The 23,456-nt window shown below is 46.9% G+C and overlaps 2 protein-coding genes across 3 annotated transcripts in view; one reads left to right on the top strand and one right to left on the bottom strand.

The window, feature by feature from the left end:
- Positions 1-23,456, top strand: part of LOC110539068 (NLR family CARD domain-containing protein 3) — a 1,005,455-nt gene that overhangs the window by 236,030 nt on the left and 745,969 nt on the right. The window lies entirely within an intron of this gene.
- LOC110539066 (ubiquitin carboxyl-terminal hydrolase 7) overlaps positions 1-23,456 on the bottom strand; it is a 61,717-nt gene that overhangs the window by 25,328 nt on the left and 12,933 nt on the right. For both annotated transcript variants that reach the window (XM_036939575.1, XM_036939574.1), the window contains exons 2-16: positions 23,080-23,181; positions 22,765-22,963; positions 21,821-21,959; positions 21,626-21,714; positions 20,121-20,229; positions 18,856-18,986; positions 17,806-17,860; positions 9,397-9,477; positions 9,171-9,261; positions 7,150-7,232; positions 6,176-6,285; positions 4,110-4,287; positions 2,892-3,036; positions 949-1,079; positions 271-405 (exon numbers count right to left, since the gene is read on the bottom strand). In XM_036939575.1, the coding sequence (XP_036795470.1) occupies positions 271-405; positions 949-1,079; positions 2,892-3,036; positions 4,110-4,287; positions 6,176-6,285; positions 7,150-7,232; positions 9,171-9,261; positions 9,397-9,477; positions 17,806-17,860; positions 18,856-18,986; positions 20,121-20,229; positions 21,626-21,714; positions 21,821-21,959; positions 22,765-22,963; positions 23,080-23,181 (1,778 nt within the window). The remainder of the gene's footprint in view (positions 1-270; positions 406-948; positions 1,080-2,891; positions 3,037-4,109; positions 4,288-6,175; positions 6,286-7,149; positions 7,233-9,170; positions 9,262-9,396; positions 9,478-17,805; positions 17,861-18,855; positions 18,987-20,120; positions 20,230-21,625; positions 21,715-21,820; positions 21,960-22,764; positions 22,964-23,079; positions 23,182-23,456) is intronic.

Raw genomic sequence — 23,456 nt, 5'->3', positions numbered from 1 at the left:
AAGACAGGAACAGAGAGAGAGAGACAGAGAGAAGACAGGAACAGAGAGAGAGACAGAGAGAAGACAGGAACAGAGAGAGAGAGAGGAGACAGGAACAGAGAGAGAGAGAGAAGACAGGAACAGAGAGAGAGAGAGAAGACAGGAACAGAGAGAGAGAGAGGAGACAGGAACAGAGAGAGAGAGAAGACAGGAACAGAGAGAGAGAAGACAGGAACAGAGAGACAGAGAGGAGACAGGAACGCAGAGACAGAGAGGAGACAGGAGTCTCACCATGGTCTGGGAGAGATTCTGGACAAACTCCTGCAGCGTGGAGCTCTTCAGGACCTTGAACACAGTGTACTTCACCTTCTCCTCATCATACATGTCATTACCCTGGTGACCACAGAACTGGTCCTCTGTCACAATCTGGGAGGAGAGAGAGAGAGGAGAAGGAGAGGAGAAGGAGAGTGGAGGAGAGACGGGGGGAAGAGAGGGCGAGGAGAGAAAGGAGGAGAGAGAGAGGGCGAGGAGAGTGGAGGAGGCGATGGGGGAGACAGAGGGAGACAAGTGATTCATAACACCAACATTCTCCAAAAGCTGTTCTGTTATCTGGACCTGTGACTGGGGGGGGGGGGGGGGGGGGGGGGGGGGGAGCTCCAAGCCTTATCTGGACCTGTGACTGGGGGGGGGGGGGGGGGGGGGGGGGAGCTCCAAGCCTTATCTGGACCTGTGACTGGGGGGGGGGGGGGGGGGGAGCTCCAAGCCTTATCTGGACCTGTGACTGGGGGGGGGGGGGGGGGGGAGCTCCAAGCCTTAACTGGACCTGTGACTGGGGGGGGGGGGGGCTCCAAGCCTTAACCGGACCTGTGACTGGGGGGGGGGGGCTCCAAGCCTTAACCGGACCTGTGACTGGGGGGGGGGGGGGGGCTCCAAGCCTTAACCGGACCTGTGACTGGGGGGGCTCCTTACCTGGACCTGCATGTAGAGATGGGCCTCCTGCCGCTCCTTCCTCTTCTGAGCCTCAACCCGCTTCTCCTCCTGAAGCCTCTCCACCAGCTGCTGGGGGATGTCCACGTCGTTTACAGCCAGCAGCACCTCACCTGGAGGGAGAACACAGGGTTACCTAACAATACCTCACCTGGAGGGAGAACACAGGGTTACCTAACAATACCTCACCTGGAGGGAGAACACAGGGTTACCTAACAATACCTCACCTGGAGGGAGAACACAGGGTTACCTAACAATACCTCACCTGGAGGGAGAACACAGGGTTACCTAACAATACCTCACCTGGAGGGAGAACACAGGGTTACCTAACAATACCTCACCTGGAGGGAGAACACAGGGTTACCTAACAATACCTCACCTGGAGGGAGAACACAGGGTTACCTAACAATACCTCACCTGGGGGGAGAACACAGGGTTACCTAACAATACCTCACCTGGAGGGAGAACACAGGGTTACCTAACAATACCTCACCTGGAGGGAGAACACAGGGTTACCTAACAATACCTCACCTGGAGGGAGATGGGTAAAAACAGGGTTACCTAACAATACCTCACCTGGAGGGAGAACACAGGGTTACCTAACAATACCTCACCTGGGGTAGATGGGTAAACACAGGGTTACCTAACAATACCTCACCTGGAGGGAGAACACAGGGTTACCTAACAATACCTCACCTGGGGTAGATGGGTAAAAACAGGGTTACCTAACAATACCTCACCTGGAGGGAGAACACAGGGTTACCTAACAATACCTCACCTGGAGGGAGAACACAGGGTTACCTAACAATACCTCACCTGGAGGGAGAACACAGGGTTACCTAACAATACCTCACCTGGAGGGAGAACACAGGGTTACCTAACAATACCTCACCTGGAGGGAGAACACAGGGTTACCTAACAATACCTCACCTGGAGGGAGATGGGTAAACACAGGGTTATCTAATCATGTGCTACAAAAGGTAGTATAAGGCTTCATAGCATTGGCTTAGTGAGTGATCAGGCTTCATAGAGCAAAAATGCAGCACCACAAGGTGACTTACTGAGTCGTAAAGCACCACAAGGTGACTTACTGAGTTATAAAGCACCACAAGGTGACTTACTGAGTTATAAAGCACCACAAGGTGACTTACTGAGTTATAAAGCACCACAAGGTGACTTACTGAGGTATAAAGCACCACAAGTTGACTTGAGTTATAAAGCACCACAAGGTGACTTACTGAGTTATAAAGCCCCACAAGGTGACTTACTGAGTTATAAAGCACCACAATGTGACTTACTGAGTTATAAAGCACCACAAGGTGACTTACTGAGTTATAAAGCACCACAAGGTGACTTACTGAGGTATAAAGCACCACAAGGTGACTTGAGTTATAAAGCACCACAAGGTGACTTACTGAGTTATAAAGCCCCACAAGGTGACTTACTGAGTTATAAAGCACCACAAGGTGACTTACTGAGTTATAAAGCACCACAAGGTGACTTACTGAGTTATAAACCACCACAAGGTGACTTACTGAGTTATAAACCACCACAAGGTGACTTACTGAGTTATAAACCACCACAAGGTGACTTACTGAGTTATAAAGCACCACAAGGTGACTTACTGAGTTATAAAGCACCACAAGGTGACTTACTGAGTTATAAAGCACCACAAGGTGACTTACTGAGTTATAAAGCCCCACAAGGTGACTTACTGAGTCGTAAAGCACCAGAAGGTGACTTACTGAGTTATAAAGCACCACAAGGTGACTTACTGAGTGGTAAACCACCACAAGGTGACTTACTGAGTTATAAACCACCACAAGGTGACTTACTGAGTTATAAACCACCACAAGGTGACTTACTGAGTTATAAAGCACCACAAGGTGACTTACTGAGTTATAAAGCCCCACAAGGTGACTTACTGAGTTTGGACTCGCGGATGTACACCAGCATGTAAGCGTTGGTGCAGTGACGTACTGACAGGTCGTCGTCATGGCCACCGTAGTTGTGTTCAATGGCTTCCTCCTTGGTGCACCGTGACACCACGTCATCATCAAACTTACACCACTGGAGAGGAAGGGGAGAGGGAGAGAGAGAGAGACAGAGAGAGAGAGAGAGAGAGGGAGATAGAGGGAGATAGAGGGAGAGAGACAGAGAGAGAGACAGAGGGGGAGAGACAGAGACAGAGAGAGAGACAGAGAGAGAGACAGAGAGAGACAGAGAGAGAGAGAGAGAGAGAGACAGAGAGAGAGAGAGACAGAGAGAGAGACAGAGAGAGAGAGAGAGAGAGACAGAGAGAGAGAGAGACAGAGAGAGAGAGAGACAGAGAGAGAGAGAGAGAGAGAGAGAGAGAGAGACAGAGAGAGAGAGAGAGAGAGAGAGAGAGAGAGAGAGAGAGACAGAGAGAGACAGAGAGAGAGAGACAGAGACAGAGAGAGACAGAGAGAGAGAGACAGAGAGAGAGAGACAGAGAGAGAGAGACAGAGAGAGAGAGACAGAGAGAGAGAGACAGAGAGAGAGAGAGAGAGAGAGAGAGAGACAGAGAGAGACAGAGAGAGAGAGACAGAGAGAGAGAGACAGAGAGAGAGAGACAGAGAGAGAGAGACAGAGAGAGAGAGACAGAGAGAGAGAGACAGAGAGAGAGAGAGAGAGAGAGAGAGAGACAGAGAGAGAGAGAGAGAGAGAGAGAGAGACAGAGAGAGAGAGACAGAGAGAGACAGAGAGAGAGCAGATGTACCTTAAGAAAACAGTTTATGTACCGTCATTGTATCATTTCTCAGGACACGTGAGCAGAGTGTTGGCTGCATATTATGACATAATTTCTCAGGACACGTGAGCAGAGTGTTGGCTGCATATTATGACATCATTTCTCAGGAAACACGTGAGCAGAGTGTTGGCTGCACATTATGACATCATTTCACAGGAAACACGTGAGCAGAGTGTTGGCTGCACATTATGACATCATTTCTCAGGACACGTGAGCAGAGTGTTGGCTGCATATTATGACATCATTTCCCCTTTACTGTGTTAATAACATTATAAAACACCTTTCAGGTTGACAAAACAACAGTAGTTCTTACACCCCATTAATGATCCAATATACTACTGCATTTAACTGATCGGTGGGTTGGGGGACTCACGATGGGCTCCTTGACGCTGACTTTTCCGTCTCCTTTGGGGTTGAGGTAGACAACATAGTGTCCTCCGTGGTTGTCTCCACTGTGGACCAGCACGGCATGCAGGATGTAGTTGGCCGGGTCCTTAGAGTCAGTCTTCTGGAGAAACTCATCCAGGGGAAGCTGCTCCGGAAACTCAAACCTGGGAGGGGGAGGAGAGACAGGAGAGGAGGGGGAGGAGAGACAGGAGAGGAGGGGGAGGAGAGACAGACACACAGAGAGGGGGACGAGACAGAGGGGGGGACGAGACAGAGGGGGGGACGAGACAGAGGGGGGGACGAGACAGAGGGGGGGACGAGACAGAGGGGGGGACGAGACAGAGGGGGGGACGAGACAGAGAGGGGGACGAGACAGAGAGGGGGACGAGACAGAGAGGGGGACGAGACAGAGAGGGGACCAGAGAGAGGGGGAGGAGAGACAGGAGAGGAGGGGGAGGAGAGACAGGAGAGGAGGGGGAGGAGAGACAGACACACAGAGAGGGGGACGAGACAGAGGGGGGGACGAGACAGAGGGGGGGACGAGACAGAGAGGGGGACGAGACAGAGAGGGGGACGAGACAGAGAGGGGACCAGAGAGAGGGGGAGGAGAGACAGAGAGAGGGGGAGGAGAGACAGAGAGAGGGGGAGGAGAGACAGAGAGAGGGGGCGAGACGGGTGAGACGGAGAGGGGGGTGAGACGGAGCGGGGACGAGAGGAAGGAAAGGTATTTTTGTGATCAGTATTATGGTCTCCATGTTCCTCCTGTGTTGTAGCTTCAATATGAGCTCCATTCAGGACATCAGACTCCCTGGTGAAGCAGACAGGAATGTGCTGTGTTACCCCAGTGGGGCTTTGACCTACACTGGGGGGTCAGTTACCGTGACCTACACTGGGGGGTTAAGTTACCATGACCTACACTGGGGGGGGTTAAGTTACCATGACCTACGCTGGGTGTACAAAACATCAGGAAAACTTGCTCTTTCCATGACACAGACTGACCAGGTGAATCCAGGTGAAAGCTATGATCCCTTAACACCTTGTAGAGTCAACATGGGCCAGCATCCCTGTGGAACACTTTCAACACCTTGTAGAGTAAACATGGGCCAGCATCCCTGTGGAACGCTTTCAACACCTTGTAGAGTCAACATGAGCCAGCATCCCCGTGGAACACTTTCAACACCTTGTAGAGTCAACATGGGCCAGCATCCCTGTGGAACACTTTCAACACCTTGTAGAGTCAACATGGGCCAGCATCCCTGTGGAACCCTTTCAACACCTTGTAGAGTCAACATGAGCCAGCATCCCTGTGGAACGCTTTCAACACCTTGTAGAGTCAACATGGGCCAGCATCCCTGTGGAACACTTTCAACACCTTGTAGAGTCAACATGGGCCAGCATCCCTGTGGAACCCTTTCAACACCTTGTAGAGTCAACATGGGCCAGCATCCCTGTGGAATGCTTTCAACACCTTGTAGAGTCAACATGGGCCAGCATCCCTGTGGAACCCTTTCAACACCTTGTAGAGTCAACATGGACCAGCATCCCTGTGGAACCCTTTCAACACCTTGTAGAGTCAACATGGGCCAGCATCCCTGTGGAACCCTTTCAACACCTTGTAGAGTCAACATGGGCCAGCATCCCTGTGGAACGCTTTCAACACCTTGTAGAGTCAACATGGGCCAGCATCCCTGTGAACCCTTTCAACACCTTGTAGAGTCAACATGGGCCAGCATCCCTGTGGAACCCTTTCAACACCTTGTAGAGTCAACATGGGCCAGCATCCCTGTGGAACGCTTTCAACACCTTGTAGAGTCAACATGGCCCAGCATCCCTGTGGAATCCTTTCAACACCTTGTGGAGGCCACGCCCTGATGAATTGAGGCTGTTTTGAGGGCAAACGGGGATGCAACTCAATATCAGGAAGTTGTTCTTAACGTTTGGTATAGTCAGTTTACCTGTGGAATCAACATGTTTAGACAGGTGTGTGTGTAGGTGTGTGTTACCTGTGGAATCAACGTGTTTAGACAGGTGTGTGTGTAGGTGTGTGTTTACCTGTCGTTGATCTTGATGTTTTGGTCGGTCTGAGGGTCGTACATGAACCTCATCAGCTGCAGGTGCAGTATGGGAGGGAAAGTCAGGAACTTCACACCCTTCTCCGCTTCCTGAAAACACACATATGACCGGTATGTCTACTGACTCATCATGTGTCCTACCTCAAGTAGATTATACAGGCCCAGAGACCCCCCCCAGGTCTGAATCTAGACCCCCCAGGTCTGAATCTAGACAGAGAGTATGTGTAGATTATATAGGACCCAGAGACCCCCCAGGTCTGAATCTAGACCCCCCCAGGTCTGAATCTAGACCCCCCCAGGTCTGAATCTAGACCCCCCAGGTCTGAATCTAGACAGAGTATGTGTAGATTATACAGGACCAGAGACCCCCCAGGTCTGAATCTAGACAGAGAGTATGTGTTGATTATAAAGGACCAGAGATGTTCAACTAACTGACCCTTCTCTGGTCCAAAGAATTGATTTTGACCAACAAATTCGTCCTAAGAATATTTGAAATCCCGTTGCGGCCCTCGAACCAAACATGATTGGCCAGCTGTTCTACAGCCTCACCTATAGGCCATGCTCATAAAGCACACTTACACCCATCATCAACTCTATAACCTCATTATGAATATGTCATGTAGCCTGAGTGTTTATAAAACATCTGTAAATCCTGTACACACCCTTTATAAAGCCTGAATAAGGCCTCATCCGTAGTCATATAAAGCATCTTTTAACCATACATACGGCCTTTATAAAGCCTGAATAAGGCCTCACCTGTAGTCATATAACGCATCTTTTAACCATACATATGGCCTTTATAAAGCCTGAATAAGGCCTCATCCGTAGTCATATAAAGCATCTTTTAACCATACATATGGCCTTTATAAAGCCTGAATAAGGCCTCATCCGTAGTCATATAAAGCATATTTTAACCATACATATGGCCTTTATGAAGCCTGAATAAGGCCTCACCTGTAGACCGTGTTCTCCTGCGTCGTATTTGTTGTCTCCGTCAAGCTGCTCCACGGCGACATAGTCCTTAAAGGACTCAAAGACTAGAGAGAGAGAACAAACAGTTAGCCACACACACACACACGGTTAGAGTGTCTGCCCTGAGATTGAAAGGTTGGGAGTTCCATCCCCGTACGAGTCATACCAAAAGACAGTAGAAATGTGATTTGAAGCACTCAGCATTAAGGACACCGGGAGTAAAGACATTCTGCATGTGGAACTCAGATAAACCCTGAACCCTAGAACAGCCTGGCCTTTCAGCCTATCAGAACACGCTAGAGAACGTTGCCAGGTATCCCCTTTAGCATCAGCATCAGATGCATATCAACCTGCAAGGTGGCTATGCCCGATAAAGTGAATAAACGAGTGTAAATTATTAATTGCATTTAATAATATTCATGGAAATATATCAATTAAAAAAAAAATATATATAATTTTTTTTAGAGAGTCAAGGATCTGTTTTGTTTAATTCTACAATCCTAGCAGGCTAGTCTTCTTTGTGTGTTCACTGTTCCTAGCAGGCTAGTCTTGTTCACGGTTCCTAGCAGGCTAGTCTTGTTTGTGTGTTCACGGTTCCTAGCAGGCTAGTCTTGTTCACGGTTCCTAGCAGGCTAGTCTTGTTCACGGTTCCTAGCAGGCTAGTCTTGTTCACGGTTCCTAGCAGGCTAGTCTTGTTCACGGTTCCTAGCAGGCTAGTCTTGTTTGTGTGTTCACGGTTCCTAGCAGGCTAGTCTTGTTCACGGTTCCTAGCAGGCTAGCCTTGTTCACAGTTCCTAGCAGGCTAGTCTTGTTTGTGTGTTCACGGTTCCTAGCAGGCTAGTCTTGTTCACGGTTCCTAGCAGGCTAGTCTTGTTCACAGTTCCTAGCAGGCTAGTCTTGTTCACTGTTCCTAGCAGGCTAGTCTCCGTTGTGTGTTCACTGTTCCTAGCAGGCTAGTCTTATTTGTAATCAACTTGTCTGACAGGGAAATTGATGAAGAAGTTGTCCAGGTCACATTTCTGCCTTTGCCCATGTAAGACTCTACGTGACTCAAAACCACACTGTCAAACAGTCTCCCTCCGCCGGCCCGGTGTCCCACCCCGCCGGCCCGGTGTCCCCCACCCCGCCGGCCCGGTGTCCCCCACCCCGCCGGCCCGGTGTCCCCCACCCCGCCGGCCCGGTCTCCCCACCCCGCCGGCCCGGTCTCCCCACCCCGCCGGCCTGGTGTCCCCCACCCCGCCGGCCCGGTCTCCCACCCGGTCTCCCACCCCGCCGGCCCGGTGTCCCCCACCCCGCCGGCCCGGTGTCCCCCACCCCGCCGGCCCGGTCTCCCCACCCCGCCGGCCCGGTTTCATCTTTCCCCAGACAGGGAAAGTCATTGACCAAGTACTTGGTTCGCACATCAGCGTCTAACCAAAACTGAGGTCACATGTTCCATTATCAGCTTCTATTGGCCAGTCAGCCACTGATTATATTCTATATATATTTTAATGTTACGTTTATTATGTTACTAGTTTTTTTTTTGCTTATAGTAGCCAGAACAACGCTGCCTCACTAGTGGTCAGAAGCTGAATGAATGGACAGCAAGGAGATTGTCGGAAAAACACTTAAAAAATATAATAGTGGAATTGCATGTAGTTGGTTAAAAATGAACTTGACCATTTGTCTACACCACCAAGACGGGGGCCTCTAAACGTCTCTAAGATCCAGCCGCGCCGACAGGACGACTGCACCCACCACATAAAGCCCCTTCTCAAAGCAGAAACCCCCCCCCGTATGAGGACGGAGACTGGAGCGATATGACACACATCCAATAACCCCCCCCTGTATGAGGACGGAGACTGGAGCGATATGACACACATCCAATAACCCCCCCTGTATGAGGACGGAGACTGGAGCGATATGATACACATCCAATAACCCCCCCCTGTATGAGGACGGAGACTGGAGCGATATGACACACATCCAAACCCCCCAGAGAAGGAAAGGGGATTGATACTCACTGTTTTTCTTTCCTTTGATACTGAGCTGGATGTCGTAGTAATCCTCTATCCGCTCTGACCGGTAGTCGACGTGCTTACACTGGATATAGGACTGGAGAGAGACAACACACAGTTACACTGGATATAGGACTGGAGAGAGACAACACACAGTTACACTGGATATAGGACTGGAGAGCGCAACAGACAACGTGGAGAGAGGGAGAGAGAATAGAGGACATGAACGTACCACCATCTTTCCTCTGAACAGTTTGGGGATGGTTCCCTCCACGCAGGTGCCTTTCATTTTGTTCTCAACGTTGTCCAGGAGCTGGAACACACAAACACATTATGGAAGGAACAGTGAATGTGAGTGGAGCAGAGATGGAGCCCAATTTGACTGGAGCGCAGAGCGAGGTTACAAAGACTGGAGTGTCGGCCTTCTCGCCCACTCCAAATTGGCTCCAGTAACGTTCACTTCGCTAGCTCAGGACGTGCCCGGCCCAGCATGCATCTGTAGTCTACTACTGTACTACTATTGCCCCTTGCTTTAGCTGTCATGTAGTTCACTAAATATTATCAGAAAAAAACTGATGAAACACACAGGTGATAAATCAAGGTGACTTATAAAGATGAGGACCAAGAGCAAGAGAGGTAGTGTGGTGATGTAGTGTGGTGATGTAGTGTCCACAACTAAAGAAGAGAGGGAGTGTGATGATGTAGTGTCCACAACTAAAGAAGAGAGGTAGTGTGGTGATGTAGTGTCCACTACTAAAGAGAGGGAGTGTGGTCATGTGGTGTCCACAACTAAAGAAGAGAGGCAGTGTGGTGATGTAGTGTCCACAACTAAAGAAGAGAGGCAGTGTGGTGATGTAGTGTCCACAACTAAAGAAGAGAGGGAGTGTGATGATGTAGTGTCCACAACTAAAGAAGAGAGGTAGTGTGGTGATGTAGTGTCCACTACTAAAGAGAGGGAGTGTGGTCATGTGGTGTCCACAACTAAAGAAGAGAGGCAGTGTGGTGATGTAGTGTCCACAACTAAAGAAGAGAGGCAGTGTGGTGATGTAGTGTCCACAACTAAAGAAGAGAGGGAGTGTGATGATGTAGTGTCCACAACTAAAGAAGAGAGGGAGTGTGGTGATTTAGTGTCCACTACTAAAGAGAGGGAGTGTGGTCATGTGGTGTCCACAACTAAAGAAGAGAGGCAGTGTGGTGATGTAGTGTCCTGAAAAGACACCCATCCTGAAAGCATGATGGTGTACTTAGATAACTGTGTACTTATAGCATTTAAGTATTTATAAACAAACTCCGACCTCTTAAACGTTTTCATTTTTGTTATATTATATGTACAATCGGACATACAGTGCCTTGCGAAAGTATTCGGCCCCCTTGAACTTTGCGACCTTTTGCCACATTTCAGGCTTCAAACATAAAGATATAAAACTGTATTTTTTTGTGAAGAATCAACAACAAGTGGGACACAATCATGAAGTGGAACGACATTTATTGGATATTTCAAACTTTAACAAATCAAAAACTGAAAAATTGGGCGTGCAAAATTTGTGGATGTTCTCCACCACTGTCCTGCTCTCCAGACACCATCACATGAGCCTGTAGACCGACTGGCCAAACTCCTGGTTCTAAAAATGATTTCTAAAAAGGCACTAATAAGAACATTTTCATTTTATTTGTATTTAATTCTAAGTAAGTCACAGGCTATATGCGTAATTTATAGACCATAATGATTAAATACAACTAAATGGTGTTTAAATGCTGAGTGCTTGATGTCCCTACCAGCCACTCCCAAATGTTATACAATGTATTTCTTTGTAGAATACAGCCTTGAAATAATAATAAATAATACAGCCTAAATAATTCATTTTTGGTCTCCCTGTCTGGGTCTTAACCTATTTAGAGTGTTTACATGCTGTTTAACATGGCATGTAGTCTATTGAGAGTGTTTAATATGACATGTAGTCTATTGAGAGTGTTTATATGCTGTTTAATATGACATGTAGCCTATTTGAAATGATGAGCGCTTCTTACAATGACCTTTTCATGTTTATTATAGAGGTCGACCGATTCATCGGAATGGTCGATTAAATTTGGGACGATTTCAAGTTTTCAGAAATGGGAATTTTTGGACACCGATTTGGTCGATACATTTTTTTACACCTTTAGTTAACTTGGCAAGTCAGTTAAGAACATATTCTTATTTTCAATGGACAGCCTACTGGGGAATGGTGGGTTAACTGCCTTGTTCGGGGGCAGAACGACAGATCTGGGATTCAATCTTGCAGCCTTACAGTTAACTTCTTGGTGACAGGGGGGCAGTATTGAGTAGCTAGGATGAATAAGGTGCCCAGAGTGAACTGCCTGATACTCTGTACCAGATGCTAATATATTCATAGTATTATTACTATTGGATAGAAAACACTCTGAAGTTTCTAAAACTGTTTGAATGATGTCTGTGAGTATAACAGAACTCATATGGCAGGCGAAAACCTGAGAAAAATCCAAACAGGAAGTGGGAAATCTGAGGCTTGTAGTATGTTTTAAATTCAGCCCCTATTGTAGATAGTGGGATATTTGTTATGTTGCCCTTCCTAAGGCTTCCACTAGATGTCAACCGTGTTTGGAAACAGGTTTGCTGTTACCATAAAACTACTATAAAAGGAGGAGCTCATGAGAGCTGTTTGAGTAAGTGGTCTGACAAGAGTGTCTCAGGCCCGTGACGTGCGGTCCCGACAGTGTTAGCTCTCGTTCCAGTGCTTTTCTACAGACAAAGGAATTCTCCGGTTGGAACATTACTGAACATCTATGTTAAAAACATCCTAAAGATTGATTCCATACTTAAGTTTGACGAGTTTCTACGGGCTTGAACTTTTCGTCCGAGGTTCGGCGCGACCTGAACGCGCTTTTGGATTTGTTTACCAAACGCCCTAACAAAAGAAGATATTTGGACATAACTGATGGACATTATCGAACAAATCAAACATTTATGGTGGAACTGGGATTCCTGGGAGTGCATTCTGATGAAGATCATCAAAAGGTAAGTGAATATTTATAATGCTTTTTCTGACTAATGTTACTACCCAATATGGCGGATATCTTTTTGGCTGCTTTGTTGTCTGAAACGCTGTACTCAGATTATCGCATGGTTTGCTTTTTCTGTATAGTTAAAAAAAAAATAATCTGACACAGCGGTTGCATTAAGGAGAAGTATATCACTAATTCCATGTGTAATACGTGTATTTTCATCAACATTTATGATGAGTATTTCTGTAACTTGATTTGGCTCTCTGCAAAATCAATGCATGGTTTTAGAACTACTGAAAGTAACACACTCCCTCATATGTAAAATTAGATTTTTTGACATAAATATGCACTTTAATGAACAAAACATACATGTATTGTGTAACATAAAGTCCTATGAGTGCCATCTGATGAAGATCAAAGGTTAGTGATTCATTCTCTCTGTTCTTTTTGTGACTCCTCTCTTTGGCTGGAAAAATGGCTGGATTTTTCTGAGACCTAACATAATAGCTTGTGGTGCTTTCGCTGTAAAGCATTTTTGAAAATCAGACACTGTGGCTGGATTAATGAGAATATTATCTTTAAAACGGTGTCAGATACTTGTATGCTTGTTTTAATGAGATTTGTTGTTTTGAATTTGGCACCCTGCACTTTCACTGGCTGTTGGGCGGGTCCCACGCATCTCAGAGGTTAACTAGTCCAACGCTCTAACCACCTACCTTACATTGCACTCCACGAGGAGCCTGCCTGTTACACGAATGCAGTAAGAAGCCAAGATAAGTTGCTAGTTAGCATTAAACTTATCTTATAAAAAACAATCAATCATAATCACTAGTTAACTACACATGGTTGACGATATTACTAGTTTATCGAGCGTGTCCTGCGTTCCATATAATCGATGCGGTGGCATTCGTGAAAAAAGGACCAGCGTTGGTCCAACATGTACCTAACCATAAACACCAATGCCTTTCTTAAAATCAATACACAGAAGTATATATTTTTAAACCTGCATATTTAGTTAATATTGCCTGCCAACATGAATTTCTTTTAACTAGGGAAATTGTGTCACTTCTCTTGCAACAGAGTCATGGTTATATGCAGCAGTCGTTGCGAACTAATTGGCCAGAATTGTAATTAATTTTAATTATGCCATAACATTGAAGGTTGTGCAATGCAACAGGAATATTTAGACTTAGGGATGCCACCCCCTTAGATAAAATACGGAACGGTTCCGTATTTCACTGACAGAATAAACGTTTGGTTTTCGAGATGATAGTTTCCGGATTCTACCATATTAATGACCTAAGGCTCGTATTTCTTTGTGTTATGTTATAACTAAGTCTATGATTTGATAGAGCAGTCTGACTGAGCGGTGGTAGGCAGCAGCAGGCTCGTAAGCATTCATTCAAACAGCACTTTCCTGCGTTTGCCAGCAACTCTTCGCTGTGCTTCAAGCATTGAGCTGTTTATGACTTCAAGCATATCAACTCCCGAGATGAGGCTGGTGTAACCGATGTGAAATGGCTAGCTAGTTAGCGGGGTGCGCGCTAATAGCGTTTCAAACGTCACTCGCTCTGAGACTTGGAGTAGTTGTTCCCCTTGCTCTGCATGGGTAACGCTGTTTTGAGGGTGGCTGGTGTTGATGTGTTCCTGGTTCGAGCCCAGGGAGAAGCGAGAAGAGGGACGGAAGCTATACTGTTACACTGGCGATACTCAAGTTCCTTAAAAGAACTTCCAATAGCCAAAGGTTAATGAAATACAAATGGTATAGAGGGAAATAGTCCTATAATAACTACAACCTAAAACTTCTTACCTGGGAATATTTAAGACTCATGTTAAAAGGAACCCCCAGCTTTCATATGGGGCGGAGTGTTGGACTCGTAACCGGAAGGTTGCAAGTTCAAATCCCCGAGCTGACAAGGTACAAATCTGTCGTTCTGCCCCTGAACAGGCAGTTAACCCACTGTTCCTAGGCGTCATTGAAAATAAGAATTTGTTCTTAACTGACTTGCCTAGTTAAATAAAGGTAAAATAAATATGTTCTCATGTTCTGAGCAAGGAACTTTAAAGTTAGCTTTCTTACATGGCACATATTGCACTTTTACTTTCTTCTCCAACACTTTGTTTTTGCATTATTTAAACCAAATTGAACATGTTTCATTATTTATTTGCCTTGCCTCTCTTGCACAGGCTCGATGTACACTCACTGGACTCTGTCCACACACTCACACATACTACACTGACACTCCAACACACACATTGACGCTACACACACACACACACACACGCATTCCTTCACATGCACTGCTGCTATTCTTATCTATCCTGATGGCCTCGTCACCTTTACCAATACCTACATATTACCTCAACTACCTGGTACCCTGCACATTGACTCAGTACTGGTACTCCTTATAGCCTGATATTACCTCAACTACCTGGTACCCTGCACATTGACTCAGTACTGGTACTCCTTATAGCCTGATATTACCTCAACTACCTGGTACCCTGCACATTGACTCAGTACTGGTACTCCTTATAGCCTGATATTACCTCAACTACCTGGTACCCCTGCACATTGACTCAGTACTGGTACTTCTTATAGTCTCATTATTACCTCAACTACCTGGTACCCTGCACATTGACTCAGTACTGGTACTTCTTATAGTCTCATTATTACCTCAACTACCTGGTACCCTGCACATTGACTCAGTACTGGTACTCCTTATAGCCTCATTATTACCTCAACTACCTGGTACCCTGCACATTGACTCAGTACTGGTACTCCTTATAGTCTCATTATTACCTCAACTACCTGGTACCCATGCTCATTGACTCAGTACTGGTACTCCTTATAGTCTCATTATTACCTCAACTCCCTGGTACCCTGCACATTGACTCAGTACTGGTTCTCCTTATAGGCTCATTATTACCTCAACTACCTGGTACCCTGCACATTGACTCAGTACTGGTACTCCTTATAGTCTCATTATTACCTCAACTAACTGGTACCCTGCACATTGACTCAGTACTGGTACTCCTTATAGTCTCATTATTACCTCAACTACCTGGTACCCTGCACATTGACTCAGTACTGGTTCTCCTTATAGTCTCATTATTACCTCAACTACCTGGTACCCATGCTCATTGACTCAGTACTGGTACTCCTTATAGTCTCATTATTACCTCAACTACCTGGTACCCTGCTCATTGACTCAGTACTGGTACTCCTTATAGTCTCATTATTACCTCAACTACCTGGTACCCTGCACATTGACTCAGTACTGGTACTCCTTATAGTCTCATTATTACCCCAACTACCTGGTACCCTGCTCATTGACTCAGTACTGGTACTCCTTATAGTCTCATTATTACCTCAACTACCTGGTGCCCTGCACATTGACTCAGTACTGGTACTCCTTATAGTCTCATTATTACCTCAACTACCTGCACATTGACTCAGTACTGGTACTCCTTATAGTCTCATTATTACCTCAACTACCTGTACCCCTGCACATTGACTCAGTACTGGTTCTCCTTATAGTCTCATTGTTACCTCAACTACCTGGTACCCATGCTCATTGACTCAGTACTGGTACTCCTTATAGCCTGATATTACCTCAACTACCTGGTACCCTGCTCATTGACTCAGTACTGGTACTCCTTATAGCCTGATATTACCTCAACTACCTGGTACCCTGCTCATTGACTCAGTACTGGTACTCCTTATAGCCTCATTATTACCTCAACTACCTGGTACCCTGCACATTGACTCAGTACTGGTACTCCTTATAGTCTCATTATTACCTCAACTACCTGGTACCCTGCTCATTGACTCAGTACTGGTACTCCTTATAGACTCATTATTACCTCAACTACCTGGTACCCTGCTCATTGACTCAGTACTGGTACTCCTTATAGTCTCATTATTACCTCAACTACCTGGTACCCTGCTCATTGACTCAGTACTGGTACTCCTTATAGCCTCATTATTACCTCAACTACCTGGTACCCATGCTCATTGACTCAGTACTGGTACTCCTTATAGCCTCATTACTATTAGATCATTTCTTACTTTTTTTTTTTTACAACTCTGCTTTGTTGGTTAAGGCCTTGTTGGTTAAGGCCTTGTTGGTTAAGGCCTTGTTGGTTAAGGCCTTGTTGGTTAAGGCCTTGTTGGTTAAGGCCTTGTAAGTAAACCCTTTCACTGTAAGCTCGACACCTGTGGTAATCGGCACGTGACAAATAAAATTAGATTTGAACACACACACTCTGGCTTGGTTCTAACCCAACCAGATCAAAAGATCAGACCCATTACTACAGAGAAAACATCTTGCTTCTAACCCAACCAGATCAAAAGATCAGACCCATTACTATAATGAAAACATCTTGGTTCTAACCCAACCAGGTCAAAAGATCAGACCCATTACTATAATGAAAACATCTTGGTTCTAACCCAACCAGGTCAAAAGATCTGACCCCATTACCATAGTGAAAACATATTGGTTCTAACCCTGGTTCTAACCCAACCAGGTCAATAGATCTGACCCATTACTATAGTGAAAACATATTGGTTCTAACCCAAGCAGGTCAATAGATCTGACCAGCAGCATTTTAATCTTCCTATAGCAGGTTGCCGGGAACTTTACACGCGATGTTCAGTCATGTTAGGTCATTGGCTAGCTAGTTAATAACCTGGTAACTTTACACACGATGTTCAGTCATGTTAGGTCATTGGCTAGCTAGTTAATAACCTGGTAACTTTACACGATGTTCAGTCATGTTAGGTCATTGGCTAGCTAGTTAATAACCTGGTAACTTTACACGCGATGTTCAGTCATGTTAGGTCATTGGCTAGCTAGTTAATAACCTGGTAACTGTACACGATGTTCAGCCATGTTAGGTCATTGGCTAGCTACTTAATAACCTGGTAACTTTAGTCTATCCAGACATCTGGGGACTCAGACAGACAGGTAAAGCTTCTTCAGGAGATCAAGGATCATAGTAAAGACAGACATCTTGCATGTCATCCTCAAACCAGACTTTTTTTCTTAAAGAGACAGTGTACCATTTTCAATGGAACGCTTCTCAAATAGGAAAATGGTGCTTTTACACAACGCAGAAACGGTCTCATTTTCCACAAATTATTTTGTAATTGCAATGGCATGTATTTTTTCATCAACTTTTTAAAAACTTTTATAATAAACTAATGTATTTACAATGTTACATATTAGTTTCTAGGTCTCAACCTGTGCTTCAAAAGTAGCTAGAATTCATATAGGCCCAAAATAGGCTGTATCTCAATCCATTTAAAAAAGGTGCAATATGCAGAAATCGCTCCATCATTTCCTGGTGGTTACAATTTGAATAGCTCGCTTAATTTCAATTTGTGACCAAAATCAAGCAATGTACAGTGTAGAGAATAATTGTACCATCTAAACCGCTGTGAACTCTCTCTTCTATAACCAAAAATATTGTATTTTCAGCTGGTATACAAAACCTAAAGACAAACAAACACAAACAAACCTTCAGATCTGGTCTGGTGCTCCTACATGTTGTGTGGTGCAACGAACATGATTAAATTCAGAGCCCGGAATAAACACACACACTAAGAACAACTACTCACCACTCTGCAGAGCTCCTGAACGTCGTGTTGCATGAAGCTGTCTAATGTCTCCCACCTGCAGAGAAAAACAACACGTTGTCAACTACTGTCAGAAGTCACCATGTTTTATAAACACATTCACAGTCAACTACTGTCACAATACCACCATGTTATAAACACATTGACAGTCAACTACTGTCACAATACCACCATGTTATCAACACATTCACAGTCAACTGCTGTCACAATGTATCCATGTTATAAACACATTCACAGTCAACTACTGTCACAATACCACCATGTTATAAACACATTGACAGTCAACTACTGTCACAATACCACCATGTTATAAACACATTCACAGTCAACTACTGTCACAATGTATCCATGTTATAAACACATTCACAGTCAACTACTGTCACAATGTAACCATGTTATAAACACATTCACAGTCAACTACTGTCACAATACCACCATGTTATAAACACATTCACAGTCAACTACTGTCACAATACCACCATGTTATCAACACATTCACAGTCAACTACTGTCACAATACCACCATGTTATAAACACATTCACAGTCAACTACTGTCACAATACCACCATGTTATAAACACATTCACAGTCAACTACTGTCACAATACCACCATGTTATAAACACATTCACAGTCAACTACTGTCACAATACCACCATGTTATAAACACATTCACAGTCAACTACTGTCACAATACCACCATGTTATAAACACATTCACAGTCAACTACTGTCACAATACCACCATGTTATAAACACATTCACAGTCAACTACTGTCACAATGTAACCATGTTTAATCACTGACCCATAACGGACCACAATGCAAAGCATCACTTAATCAGAACAAGGTGACGTATTACCAGGGTCCATCCCTGTAGTCACTACTCAGAGCACACCGTAGCAAAACATTTAGCAACGAAAAATGAAAACAGACGTTTCTCAGACATAAATCAGGTAGTCCCTTTTCCAGTCTCATTGATCGATCATCTCATTTCTCCTGCAGCGTTGCTAGCTGAGGGATCCTGGCACCTACCCAAAGGACTTGGTAAGTTTCTTGGTGCCGACGGGCTTGTCGCTGTGTTGCAGCTCATAGAAAACCCTCTGTAGAGCCAGCGGAACACTCTTAGACGAGTCGTCTCCCTCTGTAGGCATCATGTACACCGCCTGGAACAGGAGAGAGAGAGGGGGGTTAGACACACAAACACTCTCCTTCTGTAGGCATCATGTACACCGCCTGGTACAGGAGAGAGAAGGGGGGGGGGTTAGACACACAAACACTCTCCCTCTGTAGGCATCATGTACACCGCCTGGTACAGGAGAGAGAGAGAGGGGGGTTAGACACACAAACACTCTCCTTCTGTAGGCATCATGTACACCGCCTGGTACAGGAGAGAGAAAGGGGGGGGTTAGACACACAAACACTCTCCTTCTGTAGGCATCATGTACACCGCCTGGTACAGGAGAGAGAGAGAGGGGGGGGGTTAGACACACAAGCACTCTCTCTCTGTAGGCATGTACACCGCCTGGTACAGGAGAGAGAGAGAGAGGGGGGGGGTTAGACACACAAACACTCTCCTTCTGTAGGCATCATGTACACCGCCTGGTACAGGAGAGAGAGAGAGGGGGGTTAGACACACAAACACTCTCCTTCTGTAGGCATCATGTACACCGCCTGGTACAGGAGAGAGAAAGGGGAGGGTTAGACACACAAACACTCTCTCTCTGTAGGCATGTACACCGCCTGGTACAGGAGAGAGAGAGGGGGGTTAGACACACAAACACTCTCCTTCTGTAGGCATCATGTACACCGCCTGGTACAGGAGAGAGAGAGAGGGGGGGGGGGTTAGACACACAAGCACTCTCTCTCTGTAGGCATGTACACCGCCTGGTACAGGAGAGAGAGAGAGAGGGGGGGGGTTAGACACACAAACACTCTCCCTCTGTAGGCATCATGTACACCGCCTGGTACAGGAGAGAGAGAGAGAGGGGAGGGTTAGACACACAAGCACTCTCTCTCTGTAGGCATGTACACCGCCTGGTACAGGAGAGAGAGAGACACACAAAACACACAAACACTCTCTCTCAAAAGAGTTGTCTCCCTGTATAGACATCATATACACCGCCTGGTAGGCACAGAGGAGAGGGGTGTTAAACACACTTGAGCGTAGTATGACAGAGCGGTAGTTAGTCGTCTCCCTGTACAGACGTCATATACACCGCCTGGTAGGCACAGAGGAGAGGGGTGTCAAACACACTTGAGCGTAGTATGACAGAACAGTAGTTAGTTGTCTCACTGACCCTCCGCAGCTGGTTGGTGAAGAACAGGGTCTGTAGGAGGCTGTTCATATAACATGTCGCTCCCTGGTTCTTCAGACCCACGTAGCCGGTGTGTTTCTTGGAGTCCCACCTGCACACACACAGGACAGCAAGGGGTTAACCCAACTACACACACACACGATATCAATGGGTTAACCCAGGGGTGGGTAACTCCAGGAAGAGGGTTGGACAGCCCTGCTCTAAACCAGGGGTGGGTAACTCCAGGAAGAGGGTTGGACAGCCCTGCTCTAAACCAGGGGTGGTCAACTCCAGGAAGAGGGTTGGACAGCCCTGCTCTAAACCAGGGGTGGTCAACTCCAGGAAGAGGGTTGGACAGCCCTGCTCTAAACCAGGGGTGCGTAACTCCAGGAAGAGGGTTGAACAGCCCTGCTCTAAACCAGGGGAGGGTAACTATAGGAAGAGGGTTGGACAGCTCTGCTCTAAACCAGGGGTGGTCAACTCTAGGAAGAGGGTTGGACAGCCCTGCTCTAAACCAGGGGTGGGTAACTCCAGGAAGAGGGTTGGACAGCCCTGCTCTAAACCAGGGGTGGGTAACTCCAGGAAGAGGGTTGGACAGCCCTGCTCTAAACCAGGGGTGGTAAACTCCAGGAAGAGGGTTGGACAGCCCTGCCTAAAACCAGGGGTGGTCAACTCCAGGAAGAGGGTTGGACAGCCCTGCTCTAAACCAGGGGTGGGTAACTCCAGGAAGAGGGTTGGACAGCCCTGCTCTAAACCAGGGGTGGTCAACTCCAGGAAGAGGGTTGGGTAACTCCAGGTTAGAGGGTTGGGTAACTCCAGGTTAGAGGGATTGACACCAATTCCCCCCCCCCCCGCTGAATAGAACTGGGTCGAGGTGTTGTGTTCTCGTTATTCCAAACATCTGGTGAACTGGACAATGGTCCCAACATACAGAGGAGAGAGAGGACAGAAAAGAGGGAAGAAGAGACAGGGGGAAAGAGAGCGAGAGACAGGGGGAAAGAGAGCGAGAGACAGGGGGAAAGAGAGCGAGAGACAGGGGGAAAGAGAGCGAGAGATAGGGGGAAAGAGAGCGAGAGATAGGGGGAAAGAGAGCGAGAGATAGGGGGAAAGAGAGCGAGAGATAGGGGGAAAGAGAGCGAGAGATAGGGGGAAAGAGAGCGAGAGATAGGGGGAAAGAGAGCGAGAGATAGGGGGAAAGAGAGCGAGAGATAGGGGGAAAGAGAGCGAGAGATAGGGGGAAAGAGAGCGAGAGATAGGGGGAAAGAGAGCGAGAGATAGGGGGAAAGAGAGCGAGAGATAGGGGGAAAGAGAGCGAGAGATAGGGGGAAAGAGAGAGAGAGATAGGGGGAAAGAGAGAGAGAGAGATAGGGGGAAAGAGAGAGAGAGATAGGGGGAAAGAGAGAGAGAGAGATAGGGGGAAAGAGAGAGAGAGAGATAGGGGGAAAGAGAGAGGAAAAGAGAACAGGTGAGAGAAGAGGGAAGGAGAGAAGTAAGGAATCAAGACTCACGCCACTCCGTGAGGAGCGTCTGCCTGCACATAGACTTCAAAGGAGACTTGATCATCCTCCACAAAGCCTCTCTCTGGATCAGTCACATCCTGAAAACACACCGGAGAACAATTATGTTGTCTGTGTCTGTACGTGTATATACACACACCAGTGTATGTGTGTGTGTATCCCGGTGTGTGTGTGTGTGGTACTCACGCTCCAGGACATGAAGTTAGAGAAGCCCCAGTCGTTCTCCTTGTGGAAGAAGAGGTGGCTGATTCTGCGGCTGAACGACTTCTCATCATCCTTATAGTTGATGATCTTCAGCATGGCCTGAGCGTGGCACGACCAGGACCTAGCAGGGGGACACATTTACACGTTACACCAGGAAACTACTTCAGCATGGCACGACCAGGACCTAGCAGGGGGACACATTTACACGTTACACCAGGAAACTACTTCAGCATGGCCTGTGCATGGCACGACCAGGACCTAGCAGGGGGACACATTTACACGTTACACCAGGAAACTACTTCAGCATGGCCTGTGCATGGCACGACCAGGACCTAGCAGGGGGACACATTTACACGTCACACCAGGGGGACACATTTAAATGTTACACGACACACAAGAGCTAAGGCAGCGTTTCCACTTAAAAAGTCAAAATAAAAAGTCTGATGGGGAAGTGTGTGTGTGTGTGTGTGTGTGTGTCTGTGTGTGTGTAGCGGAGGTGAGTTGAACTCGTGCTCTCGTGATGAGTTCACGTCACCCTGCCTACAACTTCAAAAACAGCGCCACCCTCGACCCAAGATGAAATGTCTTGTCCTAATGAAGGGTTAAGTTGGTTCCCCCAGCGGGAGGCCGGGGTTCAGATCCCAACCATGACCTCTGTCTGTATCATGTGACGTCCATGGAGGCACCGGGATACAGATACCGTGAGGTCGTCGCTAGAAACAGGACCGGAGACAAACGAAGCAATGCGCTGTGTGTGTGTGTGTGTGTCTATCAGGGTCTCTGCCTGCATGCTGCGTGTATGTGTGTGTGTGTGTGTCGATCAAGGGCTCTACCTGCATGCTGTGTGCGTGCCCGTGCACTAAGGGCCTAATGATTAAGGCATTGGGCCCCTGAGTGTGTGTGTGTGTGTGCATCACGTGACTTACGTGGAGTCGGAGTCTGCGTTGCACTGCAGGAAGAAGCCAACACTCTTCTGGTGCGGCCGGTCTGGGTAGAAGCGAGGCATCACCATGATCTTCCAGGGCAGGTTCCTGACGAAGCAGGACGGGCTGAGAACAGACTCACTCAGCCGGCTGAACCTCTCCACCACAAAACGACATGTCGCCTCCGAACGCCAGCTGGTATCTACATACACGGGAGAGGAGGGGCAGGGTGGGTCCATCAGGGTGGGTCCATCAGTGAGTGAGTGTGTATATGTGTGTGTGTGTCCATCAGTGTGTGTGCAGGTGAGTCCTCCTCACCATCCTCCATGTCCTCCTCTGTGTTGTGTCCGTCTGCCATGGCAACGTTCCCGTTAATCACCGGGTTGGCTGGGATTCTCGGGGGATCGTCTGTGTCCCCAGCTGCACGCACACACACACACACACACACACGCGCACACCGAGAGAGGAAGACGTTAGATAAACAGAGATGTCAGGGCAGGAAGACAACAGCATGGTGATTTGTTGTTAGTATCACGGTCAAGGAATCAAAACGCCAGGTGGATTTAACTTCTTTAGGAAAACAGCCCTGATGATTGAAACAACCATCACATTGTGTTGTCATTCAGAGTCACGTATTTATCAAGCTACATCACATTGTGTTGTCATTCAGAGTCACGTATTTTCCAAGCTACATC

Source organism: Oncorhynchus mykiss, chromosome 12 (assembly GCF_013265735.2).
Source record: "Oncorhynchus mykiss isolate Arlee chromosome 12, USDA_OmykA_1.1, whole genome shotgun sequence".
Taxonomy (NCBI): domain Eukaryota; kingdom Metazoa; phylum Chordata; class Actinopteri; order Salmoniformes; family Salmonidae; genus Oncorhynchus; species Oncorhynchus mykiss.
This window is presented reverse-complemented; position numbering and strand designations above follow the sequence as displayed.